The 19,887-nt window shown below is 40.1% G+C and overlaps 1 protein-coding gene across 1 annotated transcript in view; it reads right to left on the bottom strand.

Moving 5' to 3' along the window:
* LOC127411215 (uncharacterized) overlaps positions 1-19,887 on the bottom strand; it is a 42,862-nt gene that overhangs the window by 9,038 nt on the left and 13,937 nt on the right. The window contains exons 6-17 of the mRNA XM_051646614.1: positions 14,364-14,442; positions 14,097-14,286; positions 13,775-13,918; positions 13,434-13,624; positions 13,176-13,302; positions 12,931-13,030; positions 12,632-12,761; positions 12,260-12,494; positions 11,818-12,115; positions 11,291-11,384; positions 9,366-9,481; positions 8,747-8,916 (exon numbers count right to left, since the gene is read on the bottom strand). Of these exons, the coding sequence (XP_051502574.1) occupies positions 8,747-8,916; positions 9,366-9,481; positions 11,291-11,384; positions 11,818-12,115; positions 12,260-12,494; positions 12,632-12,761; positions 12,931-13,030; positions 13,176-13,302; positions 13,434-13,624; positions 13,775-13,918; positions 14,097-14,286; positions 14,364-14,442 (1,874 nt within the window). The remainder of the gene's footprint in view (positions 1-8,746; positions 8,917-9,365; positions 9,482-11,290; positions 11,385-11,817; positions 12,116-12,259; positions 12,495-12,631; positions 12,762-12,930; positions 13,031-13,175; positions 13,303-13,433; positions 13,625-13,774; positions 13,919-14,096; positions 14,287-14,363; positions 14,443-19,887) is intronic.

The following is a 19,887-nucleotide window of genomic DNA, read 5'->3' as shown; positions in this document are numbered from 1 at the left end:
CTCTTCCCTCTTCAATCAAGTTGACGTCGCCGCTGATTTCTCGGCCAGCCCGCCGAGAATCAGAAGCCATCCCGCCCGCCAACAGAGTGAGGAAACTGCCTCCTGTCATCACCCGAGCCTCAAGGAAACGAGTCGGAGTCAAACGACGGATGAACACACATTCTACCTGCGTCCTCATGCGATTCATGTAAGAGGTTTATGTCTGGGCAGAGATAGAATATTATAGTGTGTTATTCTTGTGTATCAAGGTTATTGCTTGTACAGTTTACGGACCGCCGAGTCCACTCATTGCTGCTAATAATACTCAAGGTATTACTGTAATGTACTGTTATCATGAATGAGATCTGCTGTGTTGTAGTCCAACCACATTGGGCTGTTGTGTATTTCCGCCATCGCGGGTGAGACCGGCACACTGAGTTTTTCCATTAAAGAACCAAAGACCGATGAGCCGTCCACCGCGTTTCTGAGTGATAAATTAACAGCTGCTTTCTCTCCCACGATCGCGAAACTGGCTTTGGTGCTGCCACTTTATCTCTCTCTCTCTCTCTCGTACTAACCACACACACACGCGCGACCCCTCACAAACATTCTCGCACACACTTTTGGCTAGTAGATAACTTTGTGATGAAGCTCAGCTTTGTCCCTAAGTTATCGTACAAGCGGAGACATGCGGTAAACGGGCAGACGCCATTAACCAGCTTCTCTCCGCCCACATTTGCAGCCATATTCTCTGGCCGGAAATCTCACATGACGTACTCTCGACGAGAGTCATGTCCGCCATTTTGTGCGCATCACTCCTTAAACACACACACACACACACACACACACACACACACACATACCTTCCTCTCATGTGTTATAGGCTTATTTTGGTTACCATATCTAATCATGTCACTGTTTAGTTTGTAGTTGTAAGTCGGAAGTTTATTGACTGCATTGTATTGATTATTAATTGATATTACTGCATAAATAAACTTTGTTATATTTCAAAGAGAAGTGTATTGGTTTGTTTTGCATTCACCTGTGTCAAATGCTGGCAGGGGATGTCAGTGCTCGGATTCAAGCCTTCATTGTTTCCTTTTGAATGTTGATTTTCTTAAGAGAACAATCTAATATTGAGACTGTTATACTGTCTGGTTATTAGTCCCTGATTCCAGGGTGGTGCCCCGGTGATATTAATCCTTATTAATATTCTATTGATTTTGATAATTGATAATTATCTTTGATGATTGTTGAATTTGAAGGATCAATAAGCTAGTGTTAATTCTAATCAATGTTCCATTGATTTTAATAATTAATGATTATCTTTGATAATAATTAATATTCTATTGAATTTGATGGTTAACTTTGTTGATGTGAAGGATTAAAAGAGCTAACATTGATTCAAATCAATGTTCTATTGATTTTAATAATTAATAATTATCTTTGATCATTATTAATACTAATAACCAAACCCGCTCCTGAACATAGCGCACTACATTTACGAGGCTTTAATTTTTTAATGATTCTATTATTTAATTTAAATATTAATTAATAACTAATTATTAATTTTTTCTGATAGTAACACTTATCTAAGCAACCAGTAGAACCTACAGGGATGAGGAAGAGAGCACGCATAAGATGCATGTGACACAGCAGAGGGGTTCCTTCTGCCATTTCAGTGACCATAATACCCAGCAACCACACATGTCTAGGTGGGGATTCAAACCCAGGACCTGCTGAACTATAATCCAGTGCACTAACACTGTGCCACACTTTTGACATGCTCACAGGTGGCAAAGAGACAACCTGAGTTTAGAGTCATCACAAACGTGTGGGTTATCTTTCAAACTATAGGTGGCGCTGTCTCCAAACTGCTCAGGACATGATGTCGATGAAGCATACCTTTTTTTTTTTTCAAAATATTTCTCACTTTTTATACAATTCAATATGCTGGAGAGACAGTATGGTTGATTTGAGAAAAAAAATTAATATTTGAAATCCTCATGGCCCAAGGAGTCCACAGACAAAATGCTCGTGATTTTAGGAAATACGGTTCAAAAGTTATGGGCAAAAATAGTGGCACTGTTTCCAAACTTAGCTGATACCCTCAGGTCATGGTCCTGATGAAGCATACCAAGTTTCATTTTGATAGAATAAAGCATTGCTGATATACAGCCTCAAATCCTGTTTTACATTGACCTCATTAACTTTGCACTGCTGTAATTTTTCAACAAAGACGAAAATCCAAATTCCGCTCCATCATATCTGTGCAGCTCCATCTGGAGATTAATTTGAGACATTGTTTGGCAAAATTGGGCAAAGTTTGAAGGCCGTGAAATGTTTTAAAAGTAAATGACACAATCCAAGATGGCGGCCACTGTGATGGGCAGAATTTTAATGTAATGGATCCATTTTAATCATCAGGAGGACAAACGGTTCAAAAGATACACTCAAAAGAAAAGTGAATTTTTTTTTTTACATGGGGGTGGCACTATAGAGTATGTCCTAGAGATCCCAAATTTGGTATGGGGGCTATTCATGACCACCCCATCAGTGTGCCAAATTTCTTAATTTTCTAATGTACGGTTCTATGGGCTGCCTTAGACTCCCATTGGGAGGGAGAACAACAATAATAATAATGGATACAATAGGTGCCTTGACACCTTCGGTGCTTGGCCCCTAATGAAAGTGAAAGTGGAGATTGATAGTAAAAAAGGACTTAAATATTGATATGTTTCTCACCCACACTTATCATATCGCTACCGAAGATATGGATTTAACCACTGGAGTTGTATGGATTGCTTTTATGCTGCCTTTATGTGCTTTTGTAGCTTCAAAGTTTTGATCACCATTTACTTGCACTGAATGTATCTACAGAGCTGAGATATTCTTCTAAAAATCTTTGTTTGTGTTAAGCAGAAGAAAGAAAGACATCTGAGATGGTATGAGGGTGAATAAATTATGAGAGAATTTTCATTTTTGGGTGAACTATTCATGTAAGTTATTGCTATTATATTATATAAGATAAAATTTAGTTTAGTAGAAGTCCTTACAATGATAAGTAAATAAGAAGCCACTCTTTGGACAAACTGGAGCTCACATGTGTCCATTCCTTCGACAGCACTTCCAGCTTCGGCCACTGGGAGCAGTACTTCGAATTTCGGTACACACAGAACAATTTTTAAGCGGAAAAACATCTTGGTTATGTACATAACCTTGGTTCCCCTGAGGGGAACGAGACACTGCGTATGATCGCTATGGGGACACCGTCCGAGTGTCACGTGGTCTGAAGCCCTTATACAATCATGGCAATTTATTGGCTGATGGTGCTTAAGCAAAGCCCCCTAAGGAGCTACGTCACGGGCTCCGTTAAGGCGCTCACTTTCGTGCCATCGAGTCAGATTTTCTGCAAAAGGTATGAGCCTATGAAGCTGCTAGAGAGTATGGCCAGCTACGCAGTGTCTCATTCCCCTCAGGGAACCAAGGTTACGTATATAACGGAGATGTTCCCTTTAGTGGAACTTGAGCTGCGTATGATCGCTATGGGAACGAAATACATTCACGCCATGCGAACAGTAGCTTCCAACAGTCTAATCCCATGTGGCAAGCATATAGTGGCGCACAAGCGAGCTGAAGCATCTGAATAAAAGGAATTATGAATTTACTTCTGTTCCAACAGAGAGAACCTGGAAAGCAGAAGTCAAACCCTCATCCAGATGATAAAATCTAACAACTGTTTATGGACAGGATGACCCTGCTGCCATACAAATGTCCTGCAAGGACGTACCTCTAGCCAAAGCCCATGAGGACACCATACTTCTCATAGAATGGGCTCAAGTACCCGAAAGCAAAGGTAAACCACTCGCTTCATAAGCACTCGAAATTGCATCAATAAGCCAATGAGACAGTCTTTGCTTGGACACCGAAACACCTCTGTTGTGGCCACCAAAGCACACAAACAACTGCTCTGACTTACACCACTGGCTAGTATGGTCATCATAAACTCACAGCGCCCGAACTGGGCTAAGCATTTGTAACCTTTCATGCTCCTCCAACTTAAATGGGGGAGGAGAGGAAGCCTGAAAAATAACCTTGGGCAAATAGCCCAAATGAGGTCTTAACACAACCTTTGACACCTTGGCGCAAAATCCATTCACAAAGGATTGACTGACAGGGCATGCAAATCACTGACTCTCTTAAACAATGCTAATTCCACTATCAGTGCCATTTTGAGAGTCAAAAACTTGCCAGTAACTGTTATCAAGGGCAAGAAAAGAGCACCTGAGATCGCCTCTAGAACAACAGATAAATCCCATAAAGGAATGCGGACGGGACAAAAGGTCTAAGCCTGCGTACCCCATGCATAAAGCGAGAGATAAGAGAATGTCTAACAATACAGACTCCATTGATAAGCGCATGTTCAGCTGCTATAGTGGCAACATAGACTTTAAGCATTGCCGGGGCAACCCCGGCCGCAAAATGCTCCTGCAAAAATTCCAGAACTGTACCGACAGGGCAGTGAACTAGATTTTCACTCTGTGCTGTACACCAAGAAGCAAAAATATGGCACTTAAACATACAGGTGCATCTCAATAAATTAGAATGTCGTGGAAAAGTTCATTTATTTCAGTAATTCAACCCAAATTGTGAAACTCGTGTATTAAATAAATTCAATGCACACAGACTGAAGTAGTTTAAGTCTTTGGTTCTTTTAATTGTGATGATTTTGGCTCACATTTAACAAAAACCCACCAATTCACTATCTCAACAAATTAGAATATGGTGACATGCCAATCAGCTAATCAACTCAAAACACCTGCAAAGTTTTCCTGAGCCTTCAAAATGGTCTCTCAGTTTGGTTCACTAGGCTACAAAATCATGGGGAAGACTGCTGATCTGACAGTTGTCCAGAAGACAATCATTGACACCCTTCACAAGGAGGGTAAGCCACAAACATTCATTGCCAAAGAAGCTGGCTGTTCACAGAGTGCTGTATCCAAGCATGTTAATAGAAAGTTGAGTGGAAGGAAAAAGTGTGGAAGAAAAAGATGCACAACCAACTGAGAGAACCGCAGCCTTATGAGGATTGTCAAGCAAAATCGATTCAAGAATTTGGGTGAACTTCACAAGGAATGGCCTGAGGCTGGTGTCAAGGCATCAAGAGCCACCACACACAGACGTGTCAAGGAATTTGGCTACAGTTGTCGTATTCCTTTTGTTAAGCCACTCCTGAACCACAGACAACGTCAGAGGCGTCTTACCTGGGCTAAGGAGAAGAACTGGACTGTTGCCCAGTGGTCCAAAGTCCTCTTTTCAGATGAGAGCAAGTTTTGTATTTCATTTGGAAACCAAGGTCCTAGAGTCTGGAGGAAGGGTGGAGAAGCTCATAGCCCAAGTTGCTTGAAGCCCAGTGTTAAGTTTCCACAGTCTGTGACGATTTGGGGTGCAATGTAATCTGCTGGTGTTGGTCCATTGTGTTTTTTGAAAACCAAAGTCACTGCACCCGTTTACCAAGAAATTTTGGAGCACTTCATGCTTCCTTCTGCTGACCAGCTTTTTAAAGATGCTGATTTCATTTTCCAGCAGGATTTGGCACCTGCCCACACTGCCAAAAGCACCAAAAGTTGGTTAAATGACCATGGTGTTGGTGTGCTTGACTGGCCAGCAAACTCACCAGACCTGAACCCCATAGAGAATCTATGGGGTATTGTCAAGAGGAAAATGAGAAACAAGAGACCAAAAAATGCAGATGAGCTGAAGGCCACTGTCAAAGAAACCTGGGCTTCCATACCACCTCAGCAGTGCCACAAACTGATCACCTCCATGCCACGCTGAATTGAGGCAGTAATTAAAGCAAAAGGAGCCCCTACCAAGTATTGAGTACATATACAGTAAATGAACATACTTTCCAGAAGGCCAACAATTCACTAAAAATGTTTTTTTATTGGTCTTATGATGTATTCTAACTTTTTGAGATAGTGAATTGGTGGGTTTTTGTTAAATGTGAGCCAAAATCATCACAATTAAAAGAACCAAAGACTTGAACTACTTCAGTCTGTGTGCACTAAATTTATTTAATACACGAGTTTCACAATTTGAGTTGAATTACTAAAATAAATGAACTTTTCCACGACCTTCTAATTTATTGAGATGCACCTGTATATAGCCTCCTCGGTGATGGAGCGCTAGCATAGAATGGTATCAACCACAGCGGAGGATAACCCATCATTCAAAAGAGTGTTGAGGGGCCACACTCATAACTTCCACAAGTCCGGCCAGGGTTGCCAAATGTTGCCCCGTGCCTGAGACAATATGTTCACTCTGACTGGAATCTCCCAAGGCGTCTTTTCCAGGAGAGAGACCAGAGTCAAAAACCATACTTGAGATGGCCAATATGGCGCAACTAACAGAAGCCGAACCCGATCCTCTCGAACCATCTGCAAACCTGCGTGCAGCAGACTGATTGGTGGAAACACGTAAAGATGCACTCTCGGCTACTGATGCGCCAGCGCATCAATGCCCAATGGTGCCGGGAGTGAGTGAGAAAACCAGAGGGGACAGTGTGACATCTCTCTCGAAGCGAACAGGTCCACTACTGCTCTGCCGTACCTCCTCAAGATTTGTTCCATAATCTGAGGATGTAATGTCCATTCTCCAGGCATCAGACCCTTACTGGACAGGAGATCCGCCCCAAAGTTAAATCGGCCTGGAACATGTACAGCTTGTAGAGATAGTACATCGTCCCATGCCCACAGAAGAATGCGACGTACCAGCCTTAGCATGGCATGAGAGCGCACCCCTCCTTGGCAATTGATGTAGGACACCACCATCCTGTTATCTGACCGGATGAGGACATGGCTGTCCTGAATCTCTGGAAGGAAAAACCTTAATGCCAGAAGCACCGTGAGCATCTACAGCCAGTTTATGTGCCAATATTGCCGCTGGCCCATCCAGACTTCATAGGCTGGATGACCTTCGTGTACAGCACCCCAAACCGTGGAGGTGTCTGTCATTATCACCTTGCGGTGACACACCTGTCCCAATGGAACACCCTAGATCAGAAGGCAGGTCCATTTCCATGGCAGCAGAGTTTGGTATCAAGGGACGAAGCGCATGTGTCAGTGGTTGAAGTCCCTTTGTGGAGTTCATACAGCACTGAAAAGGTCTCGCATGCAACATGCCCAGGGGAATGACAGCAGATGCCACGATCATGAGCCCCAAAAGCCTGTGAAATGTTCTCGCATCACTAGACACAAGAGTAATGACAGAACGTGAGCTGGAGACAGGCATGCATGCATTACCTGCGAGTTCAGCTCCACACTTAGAAACAGAGTCTGTTGCACTGGCAACAGAACACTCTTGTCTAGGTTTACAGGCAACCCTAGTTGGCTCAAATGGCTGAGAATGTCATCTAAATGTTGGGCAGGCAAAGTCTCTGAGTGAGCTAACACCAATAAATCATAGAGATAGTTAAAAATGCGGATACCTTGAAGCCTCAAGAGCAGCATCCATGCATTTTGTGAAAGTGCGTGGTGCCAGTGCAAGTCCGAACAGAAGGACAAAAAAGTGGTTCGCTTTGCCCCCAAAAGCAAATCTGAGAAAACGCCTGTTTTGTTTCGGCACAATCTGAATATGGAAGTAAGCGTCCTTCAAACTATTGTCACAAACCAGTCCCCCGGCTGTACTTGTGACATTACTTGTTTCTGTGTCAGCATTCTGAATTGACATTTCATCAAGGTGAAATTCAAACGTCTCAAATCCAGAATGGGACGAAATGCCCTGCAACTGCTGCCAAGTCGCTAGATGGGCAGACAGAGGATTTAATGCATGGCTCTCACCTGTAGCGCAATATTTAACCACTAGATGGCACGCTTGGCTTACTTTTGACAACTGCCCCACAACCAGTGGCACAGCGGAGGGGGGACCTTTGCACCACTACTACTGTGGCTGATTGAATGGGATTTAATAATGTTTCTGCCTTTAAAGTATTCAGGCATAAATGATGAGCGCCCTGAAATGCATTTACAGCAGGGACTCTGACAGAATAAACCTTTTCCCTGGTATTTTGAATGGGGAAGAGTGTGCGACCATTGGGGGTAATGTTTATTTGAGAAAACTGGTTTGCCACAACAGACCCAGCATTCTTTATGGGGGGACAACATGTGGTGCTTATGTTCACTGTGTGTTTTGTGTACACTTGTGCTTGTTGAATATTTATATCTATTGATGAAAATAATGATGTTATGTCTCGAGACCTTTGGTCATGAAGACAGAGGCTGAATTCGGGAAGTGTTTTTTTAATGTTCGCTCCCTAGAGCAAGCTGTGGGGGGAAACTGAACCATATTCTGGTTGTCGGGCGTTTGAGGCATGTACAACGGCGAACTCATCCCGATACTTACCAAAGCGCGACCAGGGGAGAAACGAATACGTTTATACAGTCCAATTTCATTCACTGAATGGGGATCACCCTTCGTTACACAGCAAGCCTGTCAGGCTCGTGTGTAGATCTATTTTTATTGAACATTGAGTTATATTACATGTGCCACAAGACTCTTGGTCATGGAGGCAGAGGCAAAACTCAAGCTGAAAATATTCAATGCTCATTCACCAGCACAAATTACAGGGAAACTGAGCTAAATTGGTGTACTGAGGGCTTCCGACCACGTGACACTCGGTGGTTTCACCGTAGCAATAATACGCAGCTCGAGTTCCACGAAAGGGAACTTTTTCCAAATTCAAAGTGTGATCAGTCTGGTCACTCACCCTTAAGGGTTTCAACTCCAGAAAACTGGAAGATCCTGAAGCACTCACAGACTCCTGCAGATGAACAAACTCTGCTTTCTGTTCATTCAGTGAAGAAATCCTTCCTTCAGTCAGATTTTCAGGCTTGATGGTAACGACATCAGGCACAATTTTATGGTAAACAAACTTCTCTGTGAAAAAAGCAGTCAACCAATGTTGTCCCACGTGCTTACTGAGGCAATTTACAACAGCCAATCCAAAAGTAAATATTATTACTTTCAAGGTTACAACATATTTCACAGTTAGGTTTTATTTTAGTATTAACTTAAGAACTAAGGACTTAGGTTATGTTTTAGCTAAGTCTTTAGGAGAAATAAAAAGACACAAATTAGACATTGCTGACTTAAATTAAGCGTTACATATATAAAATAGATGTGCATATAAGCATAGCGCGAATTATGGAACAATTTGATGAAAAATGTTTGAGAACTGATAAAGAGATCTTTTTTGTGATTTTTCTTATAGTACATGGGATGATCGTTCCTTTTCAAATAGATTCTAAATTGTGACAATAAATCTCAGTTGATTACAACACAGAGGACATGATTACAGTAGAGGATATGAATGCTTATTGACTCACCATGATTAGGTGATAAAAAGTTATGATTCTCTGCAGGGATCACAGGAACAGAGGACACTGACTGATTGTCCTCATTACTGTAGAAGTTAGGGTGAAGGTTAAGTGAGCCCATGAGCCTAAAACAGATCAAAATAAAACCATCAACACATGATTATGCGCAAGACTCCAAAATCAACACTTTGGCCGCTTTGGCCAGTACATTTATTAGGAACTGCAACATAATATGTGGTTTTAAGGGATAGTTCACCCAAAGATGAAAATTAACTCATTATTTACTCACCCTCATGCCATCCCAGATATGTATGACTTTCTTTCTTCTGCAGAACACAAATGTAGATTTTTAGAAGAATATCTCAGCTCTGTAGGTCCATACAATGCAAGCAAATGGTGGCCAGAACTTTGAATCTCCAAAAATCACATAAAGGCAGCATACAATTTATCCATAAGACCCCAGTGGTTAAATCCATGACTTCAGAAGAGATATCATAGGTGTGGGTGAGAAAAAGATAATTAAGTATTTTTAACTATAAATCTCCACTTTCACTTTCACCTCCACATTCTTCTTCTTTTGTTTTTTGCCGTTTCACATTCTTTGCGCATATTGCCACCTACTGGTCATGGCTGGTCAAAGGTGGAGATTTATAGTAAAAAAAAAAAAAAAAGACTTTAAAACAGATCTTTGTTTCATCCACACCTATCATATTACTTCTGAAGACATGAATTTAACCACTGGAGTCATATGAATTACTTTTATGCTTGGAGATTCAAAGTTCTGGCCACCATTCACTTGTATTGTATGGACCCACAGAGCTGAGAAATTCTTCTAAAAATCTTAATTTGTGTTCTGCAGAAGACAGAAAGTCATACACATCTGGGATGGCATGAGAAAATGATAAGATAATCTTCATTTGGGTGAACTATCCCTTTAAGCTGAACTGCAAGGAACAATCATCTGACTCTGGACGTGTGCAATTCAATAAAAGACTTGCAAACCATCTACAAAAGAAAACATTACAACCTGCACATCTAACTTTTACCACAGTGAAAGCTTTACCATTAGAGGTTTATCTAGGATGTCTAAAATCTTTCTCTAGAATTCATTGTGGTGCCAAATGTGGAATATTCCTCACAAAAAATTAAGCCATTAAAACTAAAATGTGACATACACAATTGCTATGGGTCTTCACATTGTGCAAGGTGCAGTGACAGAGACTTGACTATCACTGTTTGTGACAAATATGTATGCAATGAAATAATTCCATTCCATTCTATTGTTTTTATTATTGTTGTTGTTATTATTATTATTATTATTATTAACAATGCAAAATACATTTTTATGGCAAGTAAGAAATATTTTGCACTTATTTTAGAGGAAAATCTATGCAATTCTGGTAAATGGACATGGTAAATTGTTAAACTTAGCTGAGAGCACTACAGTTTTTTTTTTTAGCATTCAGGTGTGGAAATTTATTAATAATGGTCATTTGAATTCTGAGGAAATATGTGGTGCTTTCTGCAGATTTCGGCAGGTGCAGGTTCTATAGGGGTCTGATTGTGAGCATTCACTATACAATTATGTGCACACTGGTATTACACCCTTTCGCCTGACATTATAGATCTATTATAAACCTTACAAAACAGAATGATTACAGAGTAGCAGAATGACAACATTCCAAAATGATCTGAAAGGCAATTTCAAGTAATTTTAAATGTGTTCAGCATAACAGAGTGACAAAACCATTCAATGCATGTATGAGAAATTAGTCTAGTGTAAGTTTATAGCCATTTCACATACTTGTGATGTAAAAATGCCTAGTGTTTTCTTTCAAGTGCCAGATTTTTTTATGAAGCCATCTGTACAGGCACTCTACAAACTCACAATTGTTTTTCAGAGAGTTTGATGTGTGAGATTAATGATGGATCACCTCTTTTCTGCTTGTGCAGCTTCCACTGTATCACCCTCAAATGTGTGTGAGATGTCTGCAGGTATTGCAATAGTTAGGATCTCCTCAGTCCCCCCTGAGATTAAAGAGGAGTTATTGATGATGGTTACATCATAAAACAAACAATAATGTAATGCAGTATTGTGAACCTTATAAAGGCTGAGTCTAAATCAAAGAAGGATTTGCATTGTGTCACCCCCTTTACATATTTTATTTAAGTATTTACTGCATATATTATGACAGTATGTTGATTAAAAAAATAGAAATATAATAATAAAAATAATAATTGTATTACAATTTAAAGATTTTGTGGTGGGTCATAAAATAATATCACATTGAAAGAATTCATAATAGTCCTAAAATAGGCATCATTTTCTATATGCAAAATATAATTTATAACATTTTTTTATTATTTATTTATTTTATTTTGAGGTGAAATGTGACCTGGGCTTTTTTTCTTTTTCTTTTCTAGATTCTCCCAATTAGACCCAAGCAGACAACAATCTCACCTACAATTTCCCTACTCAGGATGTTGATGGAAACTGCCTCAGTGGCGCCCTCTACAGTGAGAGTCAGATCAGAGCAGCAGGGCACCATGTCCACTGGGGTTTGGATTTTGTCATCATCTGGGATTTGGCTTTTCCCATCATCAAGCACAGCATGAGATTTTTGTAGTAGCAGGATGGTTTCCTTTGTAGGTGGAGCATCAAATTCAACAGCTGGTGGTGAGGAGCAGGTGAAGAAGAAGGAGCCAGTAGACTCCATGCTATCAGGAGAGAACACTGGCAATGACTCAAATATCTCCTCCTGTAAATATAAAGAGAGATGGATGGATGGATGGATGGATAGATGAAAGGATGAAGAAATAAATAAGTGGATGGATGGATGGATGTATAGATGGATGGATGGATAAAATCATAATTATACATCCTCAAACTGACAATTCCATACATTTTGAGTGAATATGGTTGTATCTCTGGTCAGTAACTTAGAGACAGCTAATACTGTTTGACAGTGCTCCTCTGGCATTAGAGGCAGCCCTTCCTCATACACTTCCTCCTCTGCTTGTTTCTTGAAATGAATGTCCAATGATGGGCTTTTGATATGGTGTAAAGCCTGAGAAGAGAGAGGCAGTTCTATACTGTTCACACTTCTCCTCAAATACTTTGGCAGCACCACCACCTCCCTATAAGCAGAAAACATACAATAGTGAATCACATTGGAACAGATTTTGACTTTGAATTAATATAATAACAGCAAACTTGCTGTGAAAGTACAGTTCCAGTTTTAAAATATCTCCTTGATGTTGAGTGTGTTTCATACCTTTTAAGTTTTGGTGGTGGGCATATTTCAGAAACAGATTTCCTGAGGATACTAATAAAATCTCCAGGAGACAGTGGGTCATCCACAGCAGACTGGTACAGCAATGCAGACAGTGGACGAGGAATCTGCCCTTGAAGTCCCATTAACCACACATCAAATCACGTGGTATACATAAACCATGGACAAAAGTAAGATATGAAGACTATGTATTACCATCCTATGTTTGATTTAGGTTGTTAACTGAACAATAGATTTAATCAGTGAAGTTAAATTTTTTAAAAATTAGCCCCATATTTTACCTGGTTCAGTAAGTTGTTGACCCAAAGTTTCTTGGTTCAAGATGTCTGCTTTGTTGGACTCCATATTTTGGCTTTCTATCAAACAAAGATGAGTCATCCCCTATCACAAAATACAATCACATTTACACCATCATATTCATGTTACACTAAACTGAAATTTACAGAGCTTATCAATCAAATCAGAAATCAGAAAATTGCAGGGCGAACATTACTGGAGTATCAAAGATAATCTCTTGCACCGTCACCTTGCATAGAGTGGCCAACATGTCCCTACAAATACCACGATTTGCACAGCCATGAAGAAAATGTTTAAACAGATGATCATTTCCAGTTTGAAGTCTCTTGAGCAGTGCCCATGCCTCACAGACACAACTGAAACAAAGACATAAAGCCCATATGTCGAAGCAAAATAGCCTAAATTCATTGGTACTACTGCAAGGAAAAGACTGACCTATTTTAGTTACTGAGTGTGGTGTTTAGGATTAGGAATCATTAGGATTTACTTATTCTGTATTAAGACATCCATGCAGAGTTTGATGTCATGAATGCTCTCCATGGTTGGTTTGATGCTATATAAATATTTAAGTGCTTGCCGATTCTCTCCTCTTCTCAGCAAAGTCCTCAAAACAGCACAATGGTGCCATGACAGTGGTGGAGGACAAGCCCTTGGGCTCAATAAGATATTCATTGAATCCTGTGGATTAAAAGTGTTACTATATCTTCAGAGCTCAAATGGGCAAACAATAGGGAAAAAAAACTCATGTTACCTTTTTCCAATAAAAATATATAGGTCATTCAAAAGGGGGCTTTTTGAAGAATTTTGAAAGATTATATTGAATCTTACTGATACTAATTCATGATCAAGAAGCCAGAATCCATAGATCTGCTGGGAGAATATGGATGGGATTGTGAAGGCATCACAGAATGACTGCAAGAGATCATCTTTACACTGTAGGGAGTTGGAAATGTCTAAGACAAAGTACATTATCTGGAAATGCCTTGTTAAAGAAAGTAATCAAAAGCAAGAAATTAAAATAAAGAAATAAAAGCCTAAACTTCAAAGTAAAGAAATTTTTTAGCATATCCTTTGTGTTTAATATTTCCAACCAAATCAATGATAATTTTGTATACAATTTCAGGGGAAAAATAGAAAATAAGCAGGATACAATGGCTTGGGCAGACTCTATGTCAATATTAGGCATCAGCACTAGCTTCAGCATAGCTTGTAGAGATGGTGGTGGGTAAGTCTGGTAGGCACACTCTTCTGAAACCCATATGGGGCCATGTTGTTTGTCCATATGTGCTACCATGCCATGTATAAGAGAACTGCACCGATATTTATCATCAGTATAACATCTAAAGAGAGACAGGCCATGTTGGTTATTTCTATACTGTTCCTGAATTTGTCTGCTACAGAAAAAGTAAACTTTTACCCCAACTCCAGACAAGTTCTCCTGTGTTTCTGGTCCATCTCACGCCACATCTGTGATATCCTTTTCAACTCATGGGCTTCTAAAATAAATAAATAATACATAAAAAAAATTAATAAAATAAATAAATAAATAAAAGTAGGAATTGTATTAAGGTCTCCAAGATATTAATAAATGCAATTAGACCCCTGCAAATGATCCAGAATGCAGCAGCATGTCTGGTCTTTAATCAACCAAAGAGAGCGTATGTCTCTCTCCACTAGCTGTCGGTTAATGCACATATCAAATTCAAGGCTCTGATGCTGGCATACAGAACAGTCACTGGGTCTGCTCCAGCATACCTTAAATCATTTCTGCAGAGCTACGCGCCCACTAGAAGCTTGCAGTCGGCTAAGGTACGTCGCCTTATTGTACCAACACAAAGAGGCACCAAAACACTTTCCCGGACTTTCGGCTTCATCTTACCACGTTGGTGGAATGACCTTCCCAACACCATCCGTGAAGCTGACTCACTTTCTGTCTTCAAAAAACGACTAAAAACACATCTTTTCCATGAGCACTTAACCAGTCACTAATAAAAAAATAAAATAACAAATATTACTTTGTAATATGGCACTTTTTCGTACCACTGTCTCCTTAAGACGATTCGCTTATGTTTGCCTCTTTTGTAAGTCACTTTGTATAAAAGCAGGGGAATGTAAATTCCCCTGCCATACTACGTTTCGGAAACTCGCACTGTCTGACAGACGGCACAGACCAGTATTTTAGAGCTCCTTGGCACAGATGACTTCTTTTTGTGTGCATTTGTTGAGAGAGCATTCACGTAGCTCACATAATGCGGACACATGGCTGTGTGATGGTCAAATACCTTTCAAAGTCTTATCGAGGTATTGATAGAAAAACAGTCAGTTATGTCCAGGGTTGGGAGGGTTACTTTTGAAATGTATTCCACTACAGATTACAGAATACATGCTGTAAAATGTAATTTGTAACATATTCCGTTAGATTACTCAAGGTCAGTAACATATTCTAAATACTTTGGATTACTTCTTCAGATTTTTTCACTTGTTTTTACTATAAAAACTCTCCCAGTACAGTAAGACAAAATACACGTTAAAAATACATTCTCTGAAAAACCTAAATATCTTATGCAGTGTTGTTTTTAAAACAAGATAAATCAGATTGATCTTGTTTTAAGGATTTTTAGATATTTTTACAGGAAAACAATACAACAATTATTATCAACAATATGATTTTTGTCCTAATATCAAAGGTCTTACTAGAAAAAAGAAATTATGATCCAACATGAATTTTCTTGATAAAAAAAAAAATATGATCGTGCCTGGTAACATGTGCATGTAAAATGGCTAGAAATAACATTTTAGCTTAGCGTAAAGCTGACAATTTACACAAGGTTTATTTCTATTTCTTCTGCTCCAAACTTACTTCAAACTTACTTCTCTGTCTGCTCGTATGAATGTAACAAATCATAAGAAAGTGTTTCACCGCTGTTCAAATGCTCTTTGGATCGCATCATTTATATGTATACATTTTTCCATCTGAAAGGACTAAATTTTAAATGAAACAAATGACAATAAAATGCAAAGTAATCTCTTCAGAAATCAAAATACCTTTTGAATGTATCTGTATTCTAAATACCAATTATTTAAATTGTAACTGTAGTGGAATACAGTTACTTATATTTCGTATTTTAAATACGTATTTCCGTTACATATATTCCGTTACTCCCCAACCCTGGTTATGTCTGAAGTAAGTGTACACACCGGGACAAAAAAGTGGATTTGAATCAAAATATCAGATCTGTGCATTAGGACTTGCAGTGTAAACGCAGCCTGATAGACCTACCACTGTCCATTTCATTAATATTAACAGCAATAAAAAGAAAACAAGAAAACCATTCATTGCTCTTAGCTGGATAACTTTAGCTTTACAATAAATTATTAATGTATTATAATCATACAGTAAAGACATGTAATCCATGAGAATGTAAGAATGTTTACTTGAATACCAAGTACCACATTATAGCGACCACGAGGAGGTTACCCAATGTGACTCTACCCTCCCTAGCAACCGGGCCAAATCATTGGCTTTTGCTCATTGTCCTTCTCTCGCTTTTCAGAACAGTGCGCACACCTTATGACTCATCGGCCAGATTTCAAGCAGGTTTGAAATCCATCTTAGTGTCTGCGACTAGTCTGGACATGTTGCAGAATTGTGCATACTACACAACCATCGGTCGGGCGAACTGAGACATCTCGTTGCAGACAGGTTGTCGGCTCAAAACACCAAAGGAGGCTTGAGTCGTGTAGTAAAAATTTAATAATTAAATATTAATTGTATTTAGAACCCCTGTGAGCAAGCTGAAGGTGACTGTGGCAAGGAACACAAAACTCCATAAGATGTTGGTTAATGTAGAAAAATAACCTTGGGAGAAACCAGGCTCACTGTGGGGGCCAGTTCCCCTCTGGCTAAACAACATGTATATAATGCCAATATTAGTTATTTGTGTGCAGTACAAGTCATGTTTTATAATTTGTAAACTAAGTAAATGTTAAAGTCCAGTGTTTAAAAAAAAAAGATTTTTTATGAACTGTAAGATTAATGACTAATGTCTTTGATGTCCATCCTGGATTAACTGCAGAAGTTCACATAGATGCATTGTCCTTTGTTAGTTGGCTGATGAAGGTTTTTGTTGGCAATTAAATGATTGTCTGTGTATTCCATTTCAAGAGTGTAGTCCATCAATAGACAAAGGTGATGCAGGCAGAGATCAATGAAGTGCATCGCAGTTCAACCAGCAGGTCATTTCGGTGAGGTTTGGTGGGGTCCATCTTAAGTCCAAGGTTTAGGCAGTGGCATATGAAGTATCCGATGTCTTACAGTTGGAGTTGGTGTCAGTTAATCCTCTTAAATCCATCGTAAAATACTGAAGTGATGTCTGGTTAGCACCGGCTGTAGTTTGTCATCATCACTTAGCGACACGTAGCAGTGGAGTTCGATGCCAAGCAGGAACAGAGCTGGATCTGGCCAGCTCTGATAAACTTGGGATATGAATCCCGAGGCTGAGACAGGGAAACAAATAGAATAATATTAGTGTAGATGCCATTCAATTTTATGCAAATTTTTAGATCATGATAGATGTTTCAGGTTCCGGCAGAACTAACTAAAGCAGCCTAATTGTGAGTTGATGAATAAATTAGGTGTATGCCTGGCTAAATAGAAACTGAGTGAGTGTGTCTGCGTCCCAAACAGTGTTAAGGAGACTATTCCATAGTTTAGGAGCCAAATAGGAAAATGTGGATTTTGATATTCTAGGAACTGTTAACAAGCCAGAATTTTGTGATCATCATTTCAGAAGGTCACTTATGTACTGTGGAGCTAGACCATTCAAAGATTTGTATGTAGTTAACAGAAGCTTTGTAAGAAATTTAACAGGTAGCCAATGTAACAACGATAAAATGGGGCTAATATGATCATATTTCTTGTTTCTAATCACCAATCTGGCAGCTGCATTTTGAACCAATTTAAGTTTATTTATTGAACTTGCAGTACATCCTCCCAGTAATGCATTACAATAATCTAGTCTTGAGGTCATGAATGCATGAATTAGTTTTTTGGCATCAGCAACAGAGAGCATGTGTCATAACAGTATTTCTGAGGTGGAAGAATGCTGTTCTACAAACATTGGTAATTTGATTTCGAAGGACAGATTGGTATCAAATATAACACCTAAGTTCTTCGCTCTAGAAGACGACATGACAGTACATCCATCGAGAGTCAAATTATATTTTAGCAGCTTATTTTTAGAGGTTTTTCGTTCAATAATTTGTACCTCTGTTTTGTCAGAATTGAGTTGAAGGAAATTTCTGGCCATCCAATCTTTGGTTTCATTGATACACTCTGCTAATTTGGAGAATTGTGCATTTTCGTTGGGTTTAGAAGAAATATAAAATTGGGTATCGTCGGCATAACAGTGAAAACTTATTCCATGATTCCTGATAATATCTCCCAGGGGAAGCATGTATAAGGAGAAAGCAGAGGTCCTAAAACTGATCTGTGACGAGGAGGAGGGCATGGCCGGGTCGTGATGGAGCATGGCTGGTGCTGAATCAGCTGATCGGCGGGAGAGCTAGATAAGGGGCGGCCGGAGATGCCGCTTCAAGAGAGAGAGAGACGCACATGGCTGCATCGCATGTGTGTCTGTTTGTCTTATGTTTTATGTTGTTTTAAATTGAGTTTTACATTAAACCATACGTTTACTGTTCAGCTCTGTGTTACAGTGGTGCCGAAACCCGGGAGGGAGGAGGGATGCGCTATCACAGAGTCCTCACCGCTGCCATCCACCAGGGGAGAAGCTCGGCCATCTGCCTGGGGACAGAGGGGTCGCTGACGGCCACCGAGTGCTGGAGGAACTGCGGCTATCTGCCAAGAATGGGAGGAGAGGTTCCGTATCGACAGCACGTCCGGGAGCCGGCGAGCAATTTCTTCTCTCTCACTCTCTCTCTCTCTCTCTCTCTCTCTGTGTCTCTGCTAGCCCTTTCCCTATCCCCATGCCTCCCCTCGTCTCTCCCTCCAGGTTCACAGGAGGCGGGGTGGACCACCGGCAGACAGAACTGACCGGATGGGCAGCATCTCCCCCCCAGAGATTGGGGGGGGAGTTAGTCAGACCGGTGGTGCCCCAGCCTGAATCAGGAGGGGGAGGAGTGTTACGAGGAGGAGGGCGTGGCCAGGCCGTGATGGAGCATGGCCGGCGCTGAATCAGCTGATCAGCGGGAGGGCGGCCAGAGATGCCGGTTCAAGAGAGAGAGAGACACACGCGGCTGCGTTGCATATTGTGTCTGTTTGTCTTATGTTTTATGTTGTTTTAAGTTGAGTTTTACATTAAACCTTACGTTTACTGTTCAGCCGGTTCCCAACTCCTCCTTGCCGATCCTTATACTGTTACATGATCCATACTTACTTACTTTTGTTTGATTTGACAATTTATCATTTACACATACAAAGTGGTAGCAGTCTGATAAATAGGATCTAAACCATGCTAATGCAAGTCCACCAATGCCAACATAATTCTCCAGCCTATTCAAGAGAATGTCGTGATCTGTTGTGTTGAAGGCAGCACTAAGATCTAAAAGCACTAGAAGAGAAAATGCAGCTGCAATCAGATGATAAGAGCAAGTAATTTGTAACTCTGATAAGTGCAGACTCTGTACTGTGATGGGGCCTAAATCCTGACTGATAATGATTGAAATGAACATAGTTGGGAGGACACTACCTTTTTACATAATGGTTGATTTGAAATTAGTCTGTAACTAGCTAATTCTCCAGTATCAAGCTATGGCTTCTTAATAAGCGGTTTGATAACTGCCATTTTAAAGTTTCTTGGGACATGTCCAAAGGATAGCGAGGAGTTAATAATATTAAGAAGAGGTTCTGAGACTACACGGAATACCTCTTTTAAGAGCTTAGTTGGTATTGGATCTAACATACATGTTTTGTTAGCTCTTCA

Source organism: Myxocyprinus asiaticus, chromosome 20, assembly GCF_019703515.2.
Source record: "Myxocyprinus asiaticus isolate MX2 ecotype Aquarium Trade chromosome 20, UBuf_Myxa_2, whole genome shotgun sequence".
Lineage (NCBI taxonomy): Eukaryota > Metazoa > Chordata > Actinopteri > Cypriniformes > Catostomidae > Myxocyprinus > Myxocyprinus asiaticus.
This window is presented reverse-complemented; position numbering and strand designations above follow the sequence as displayed.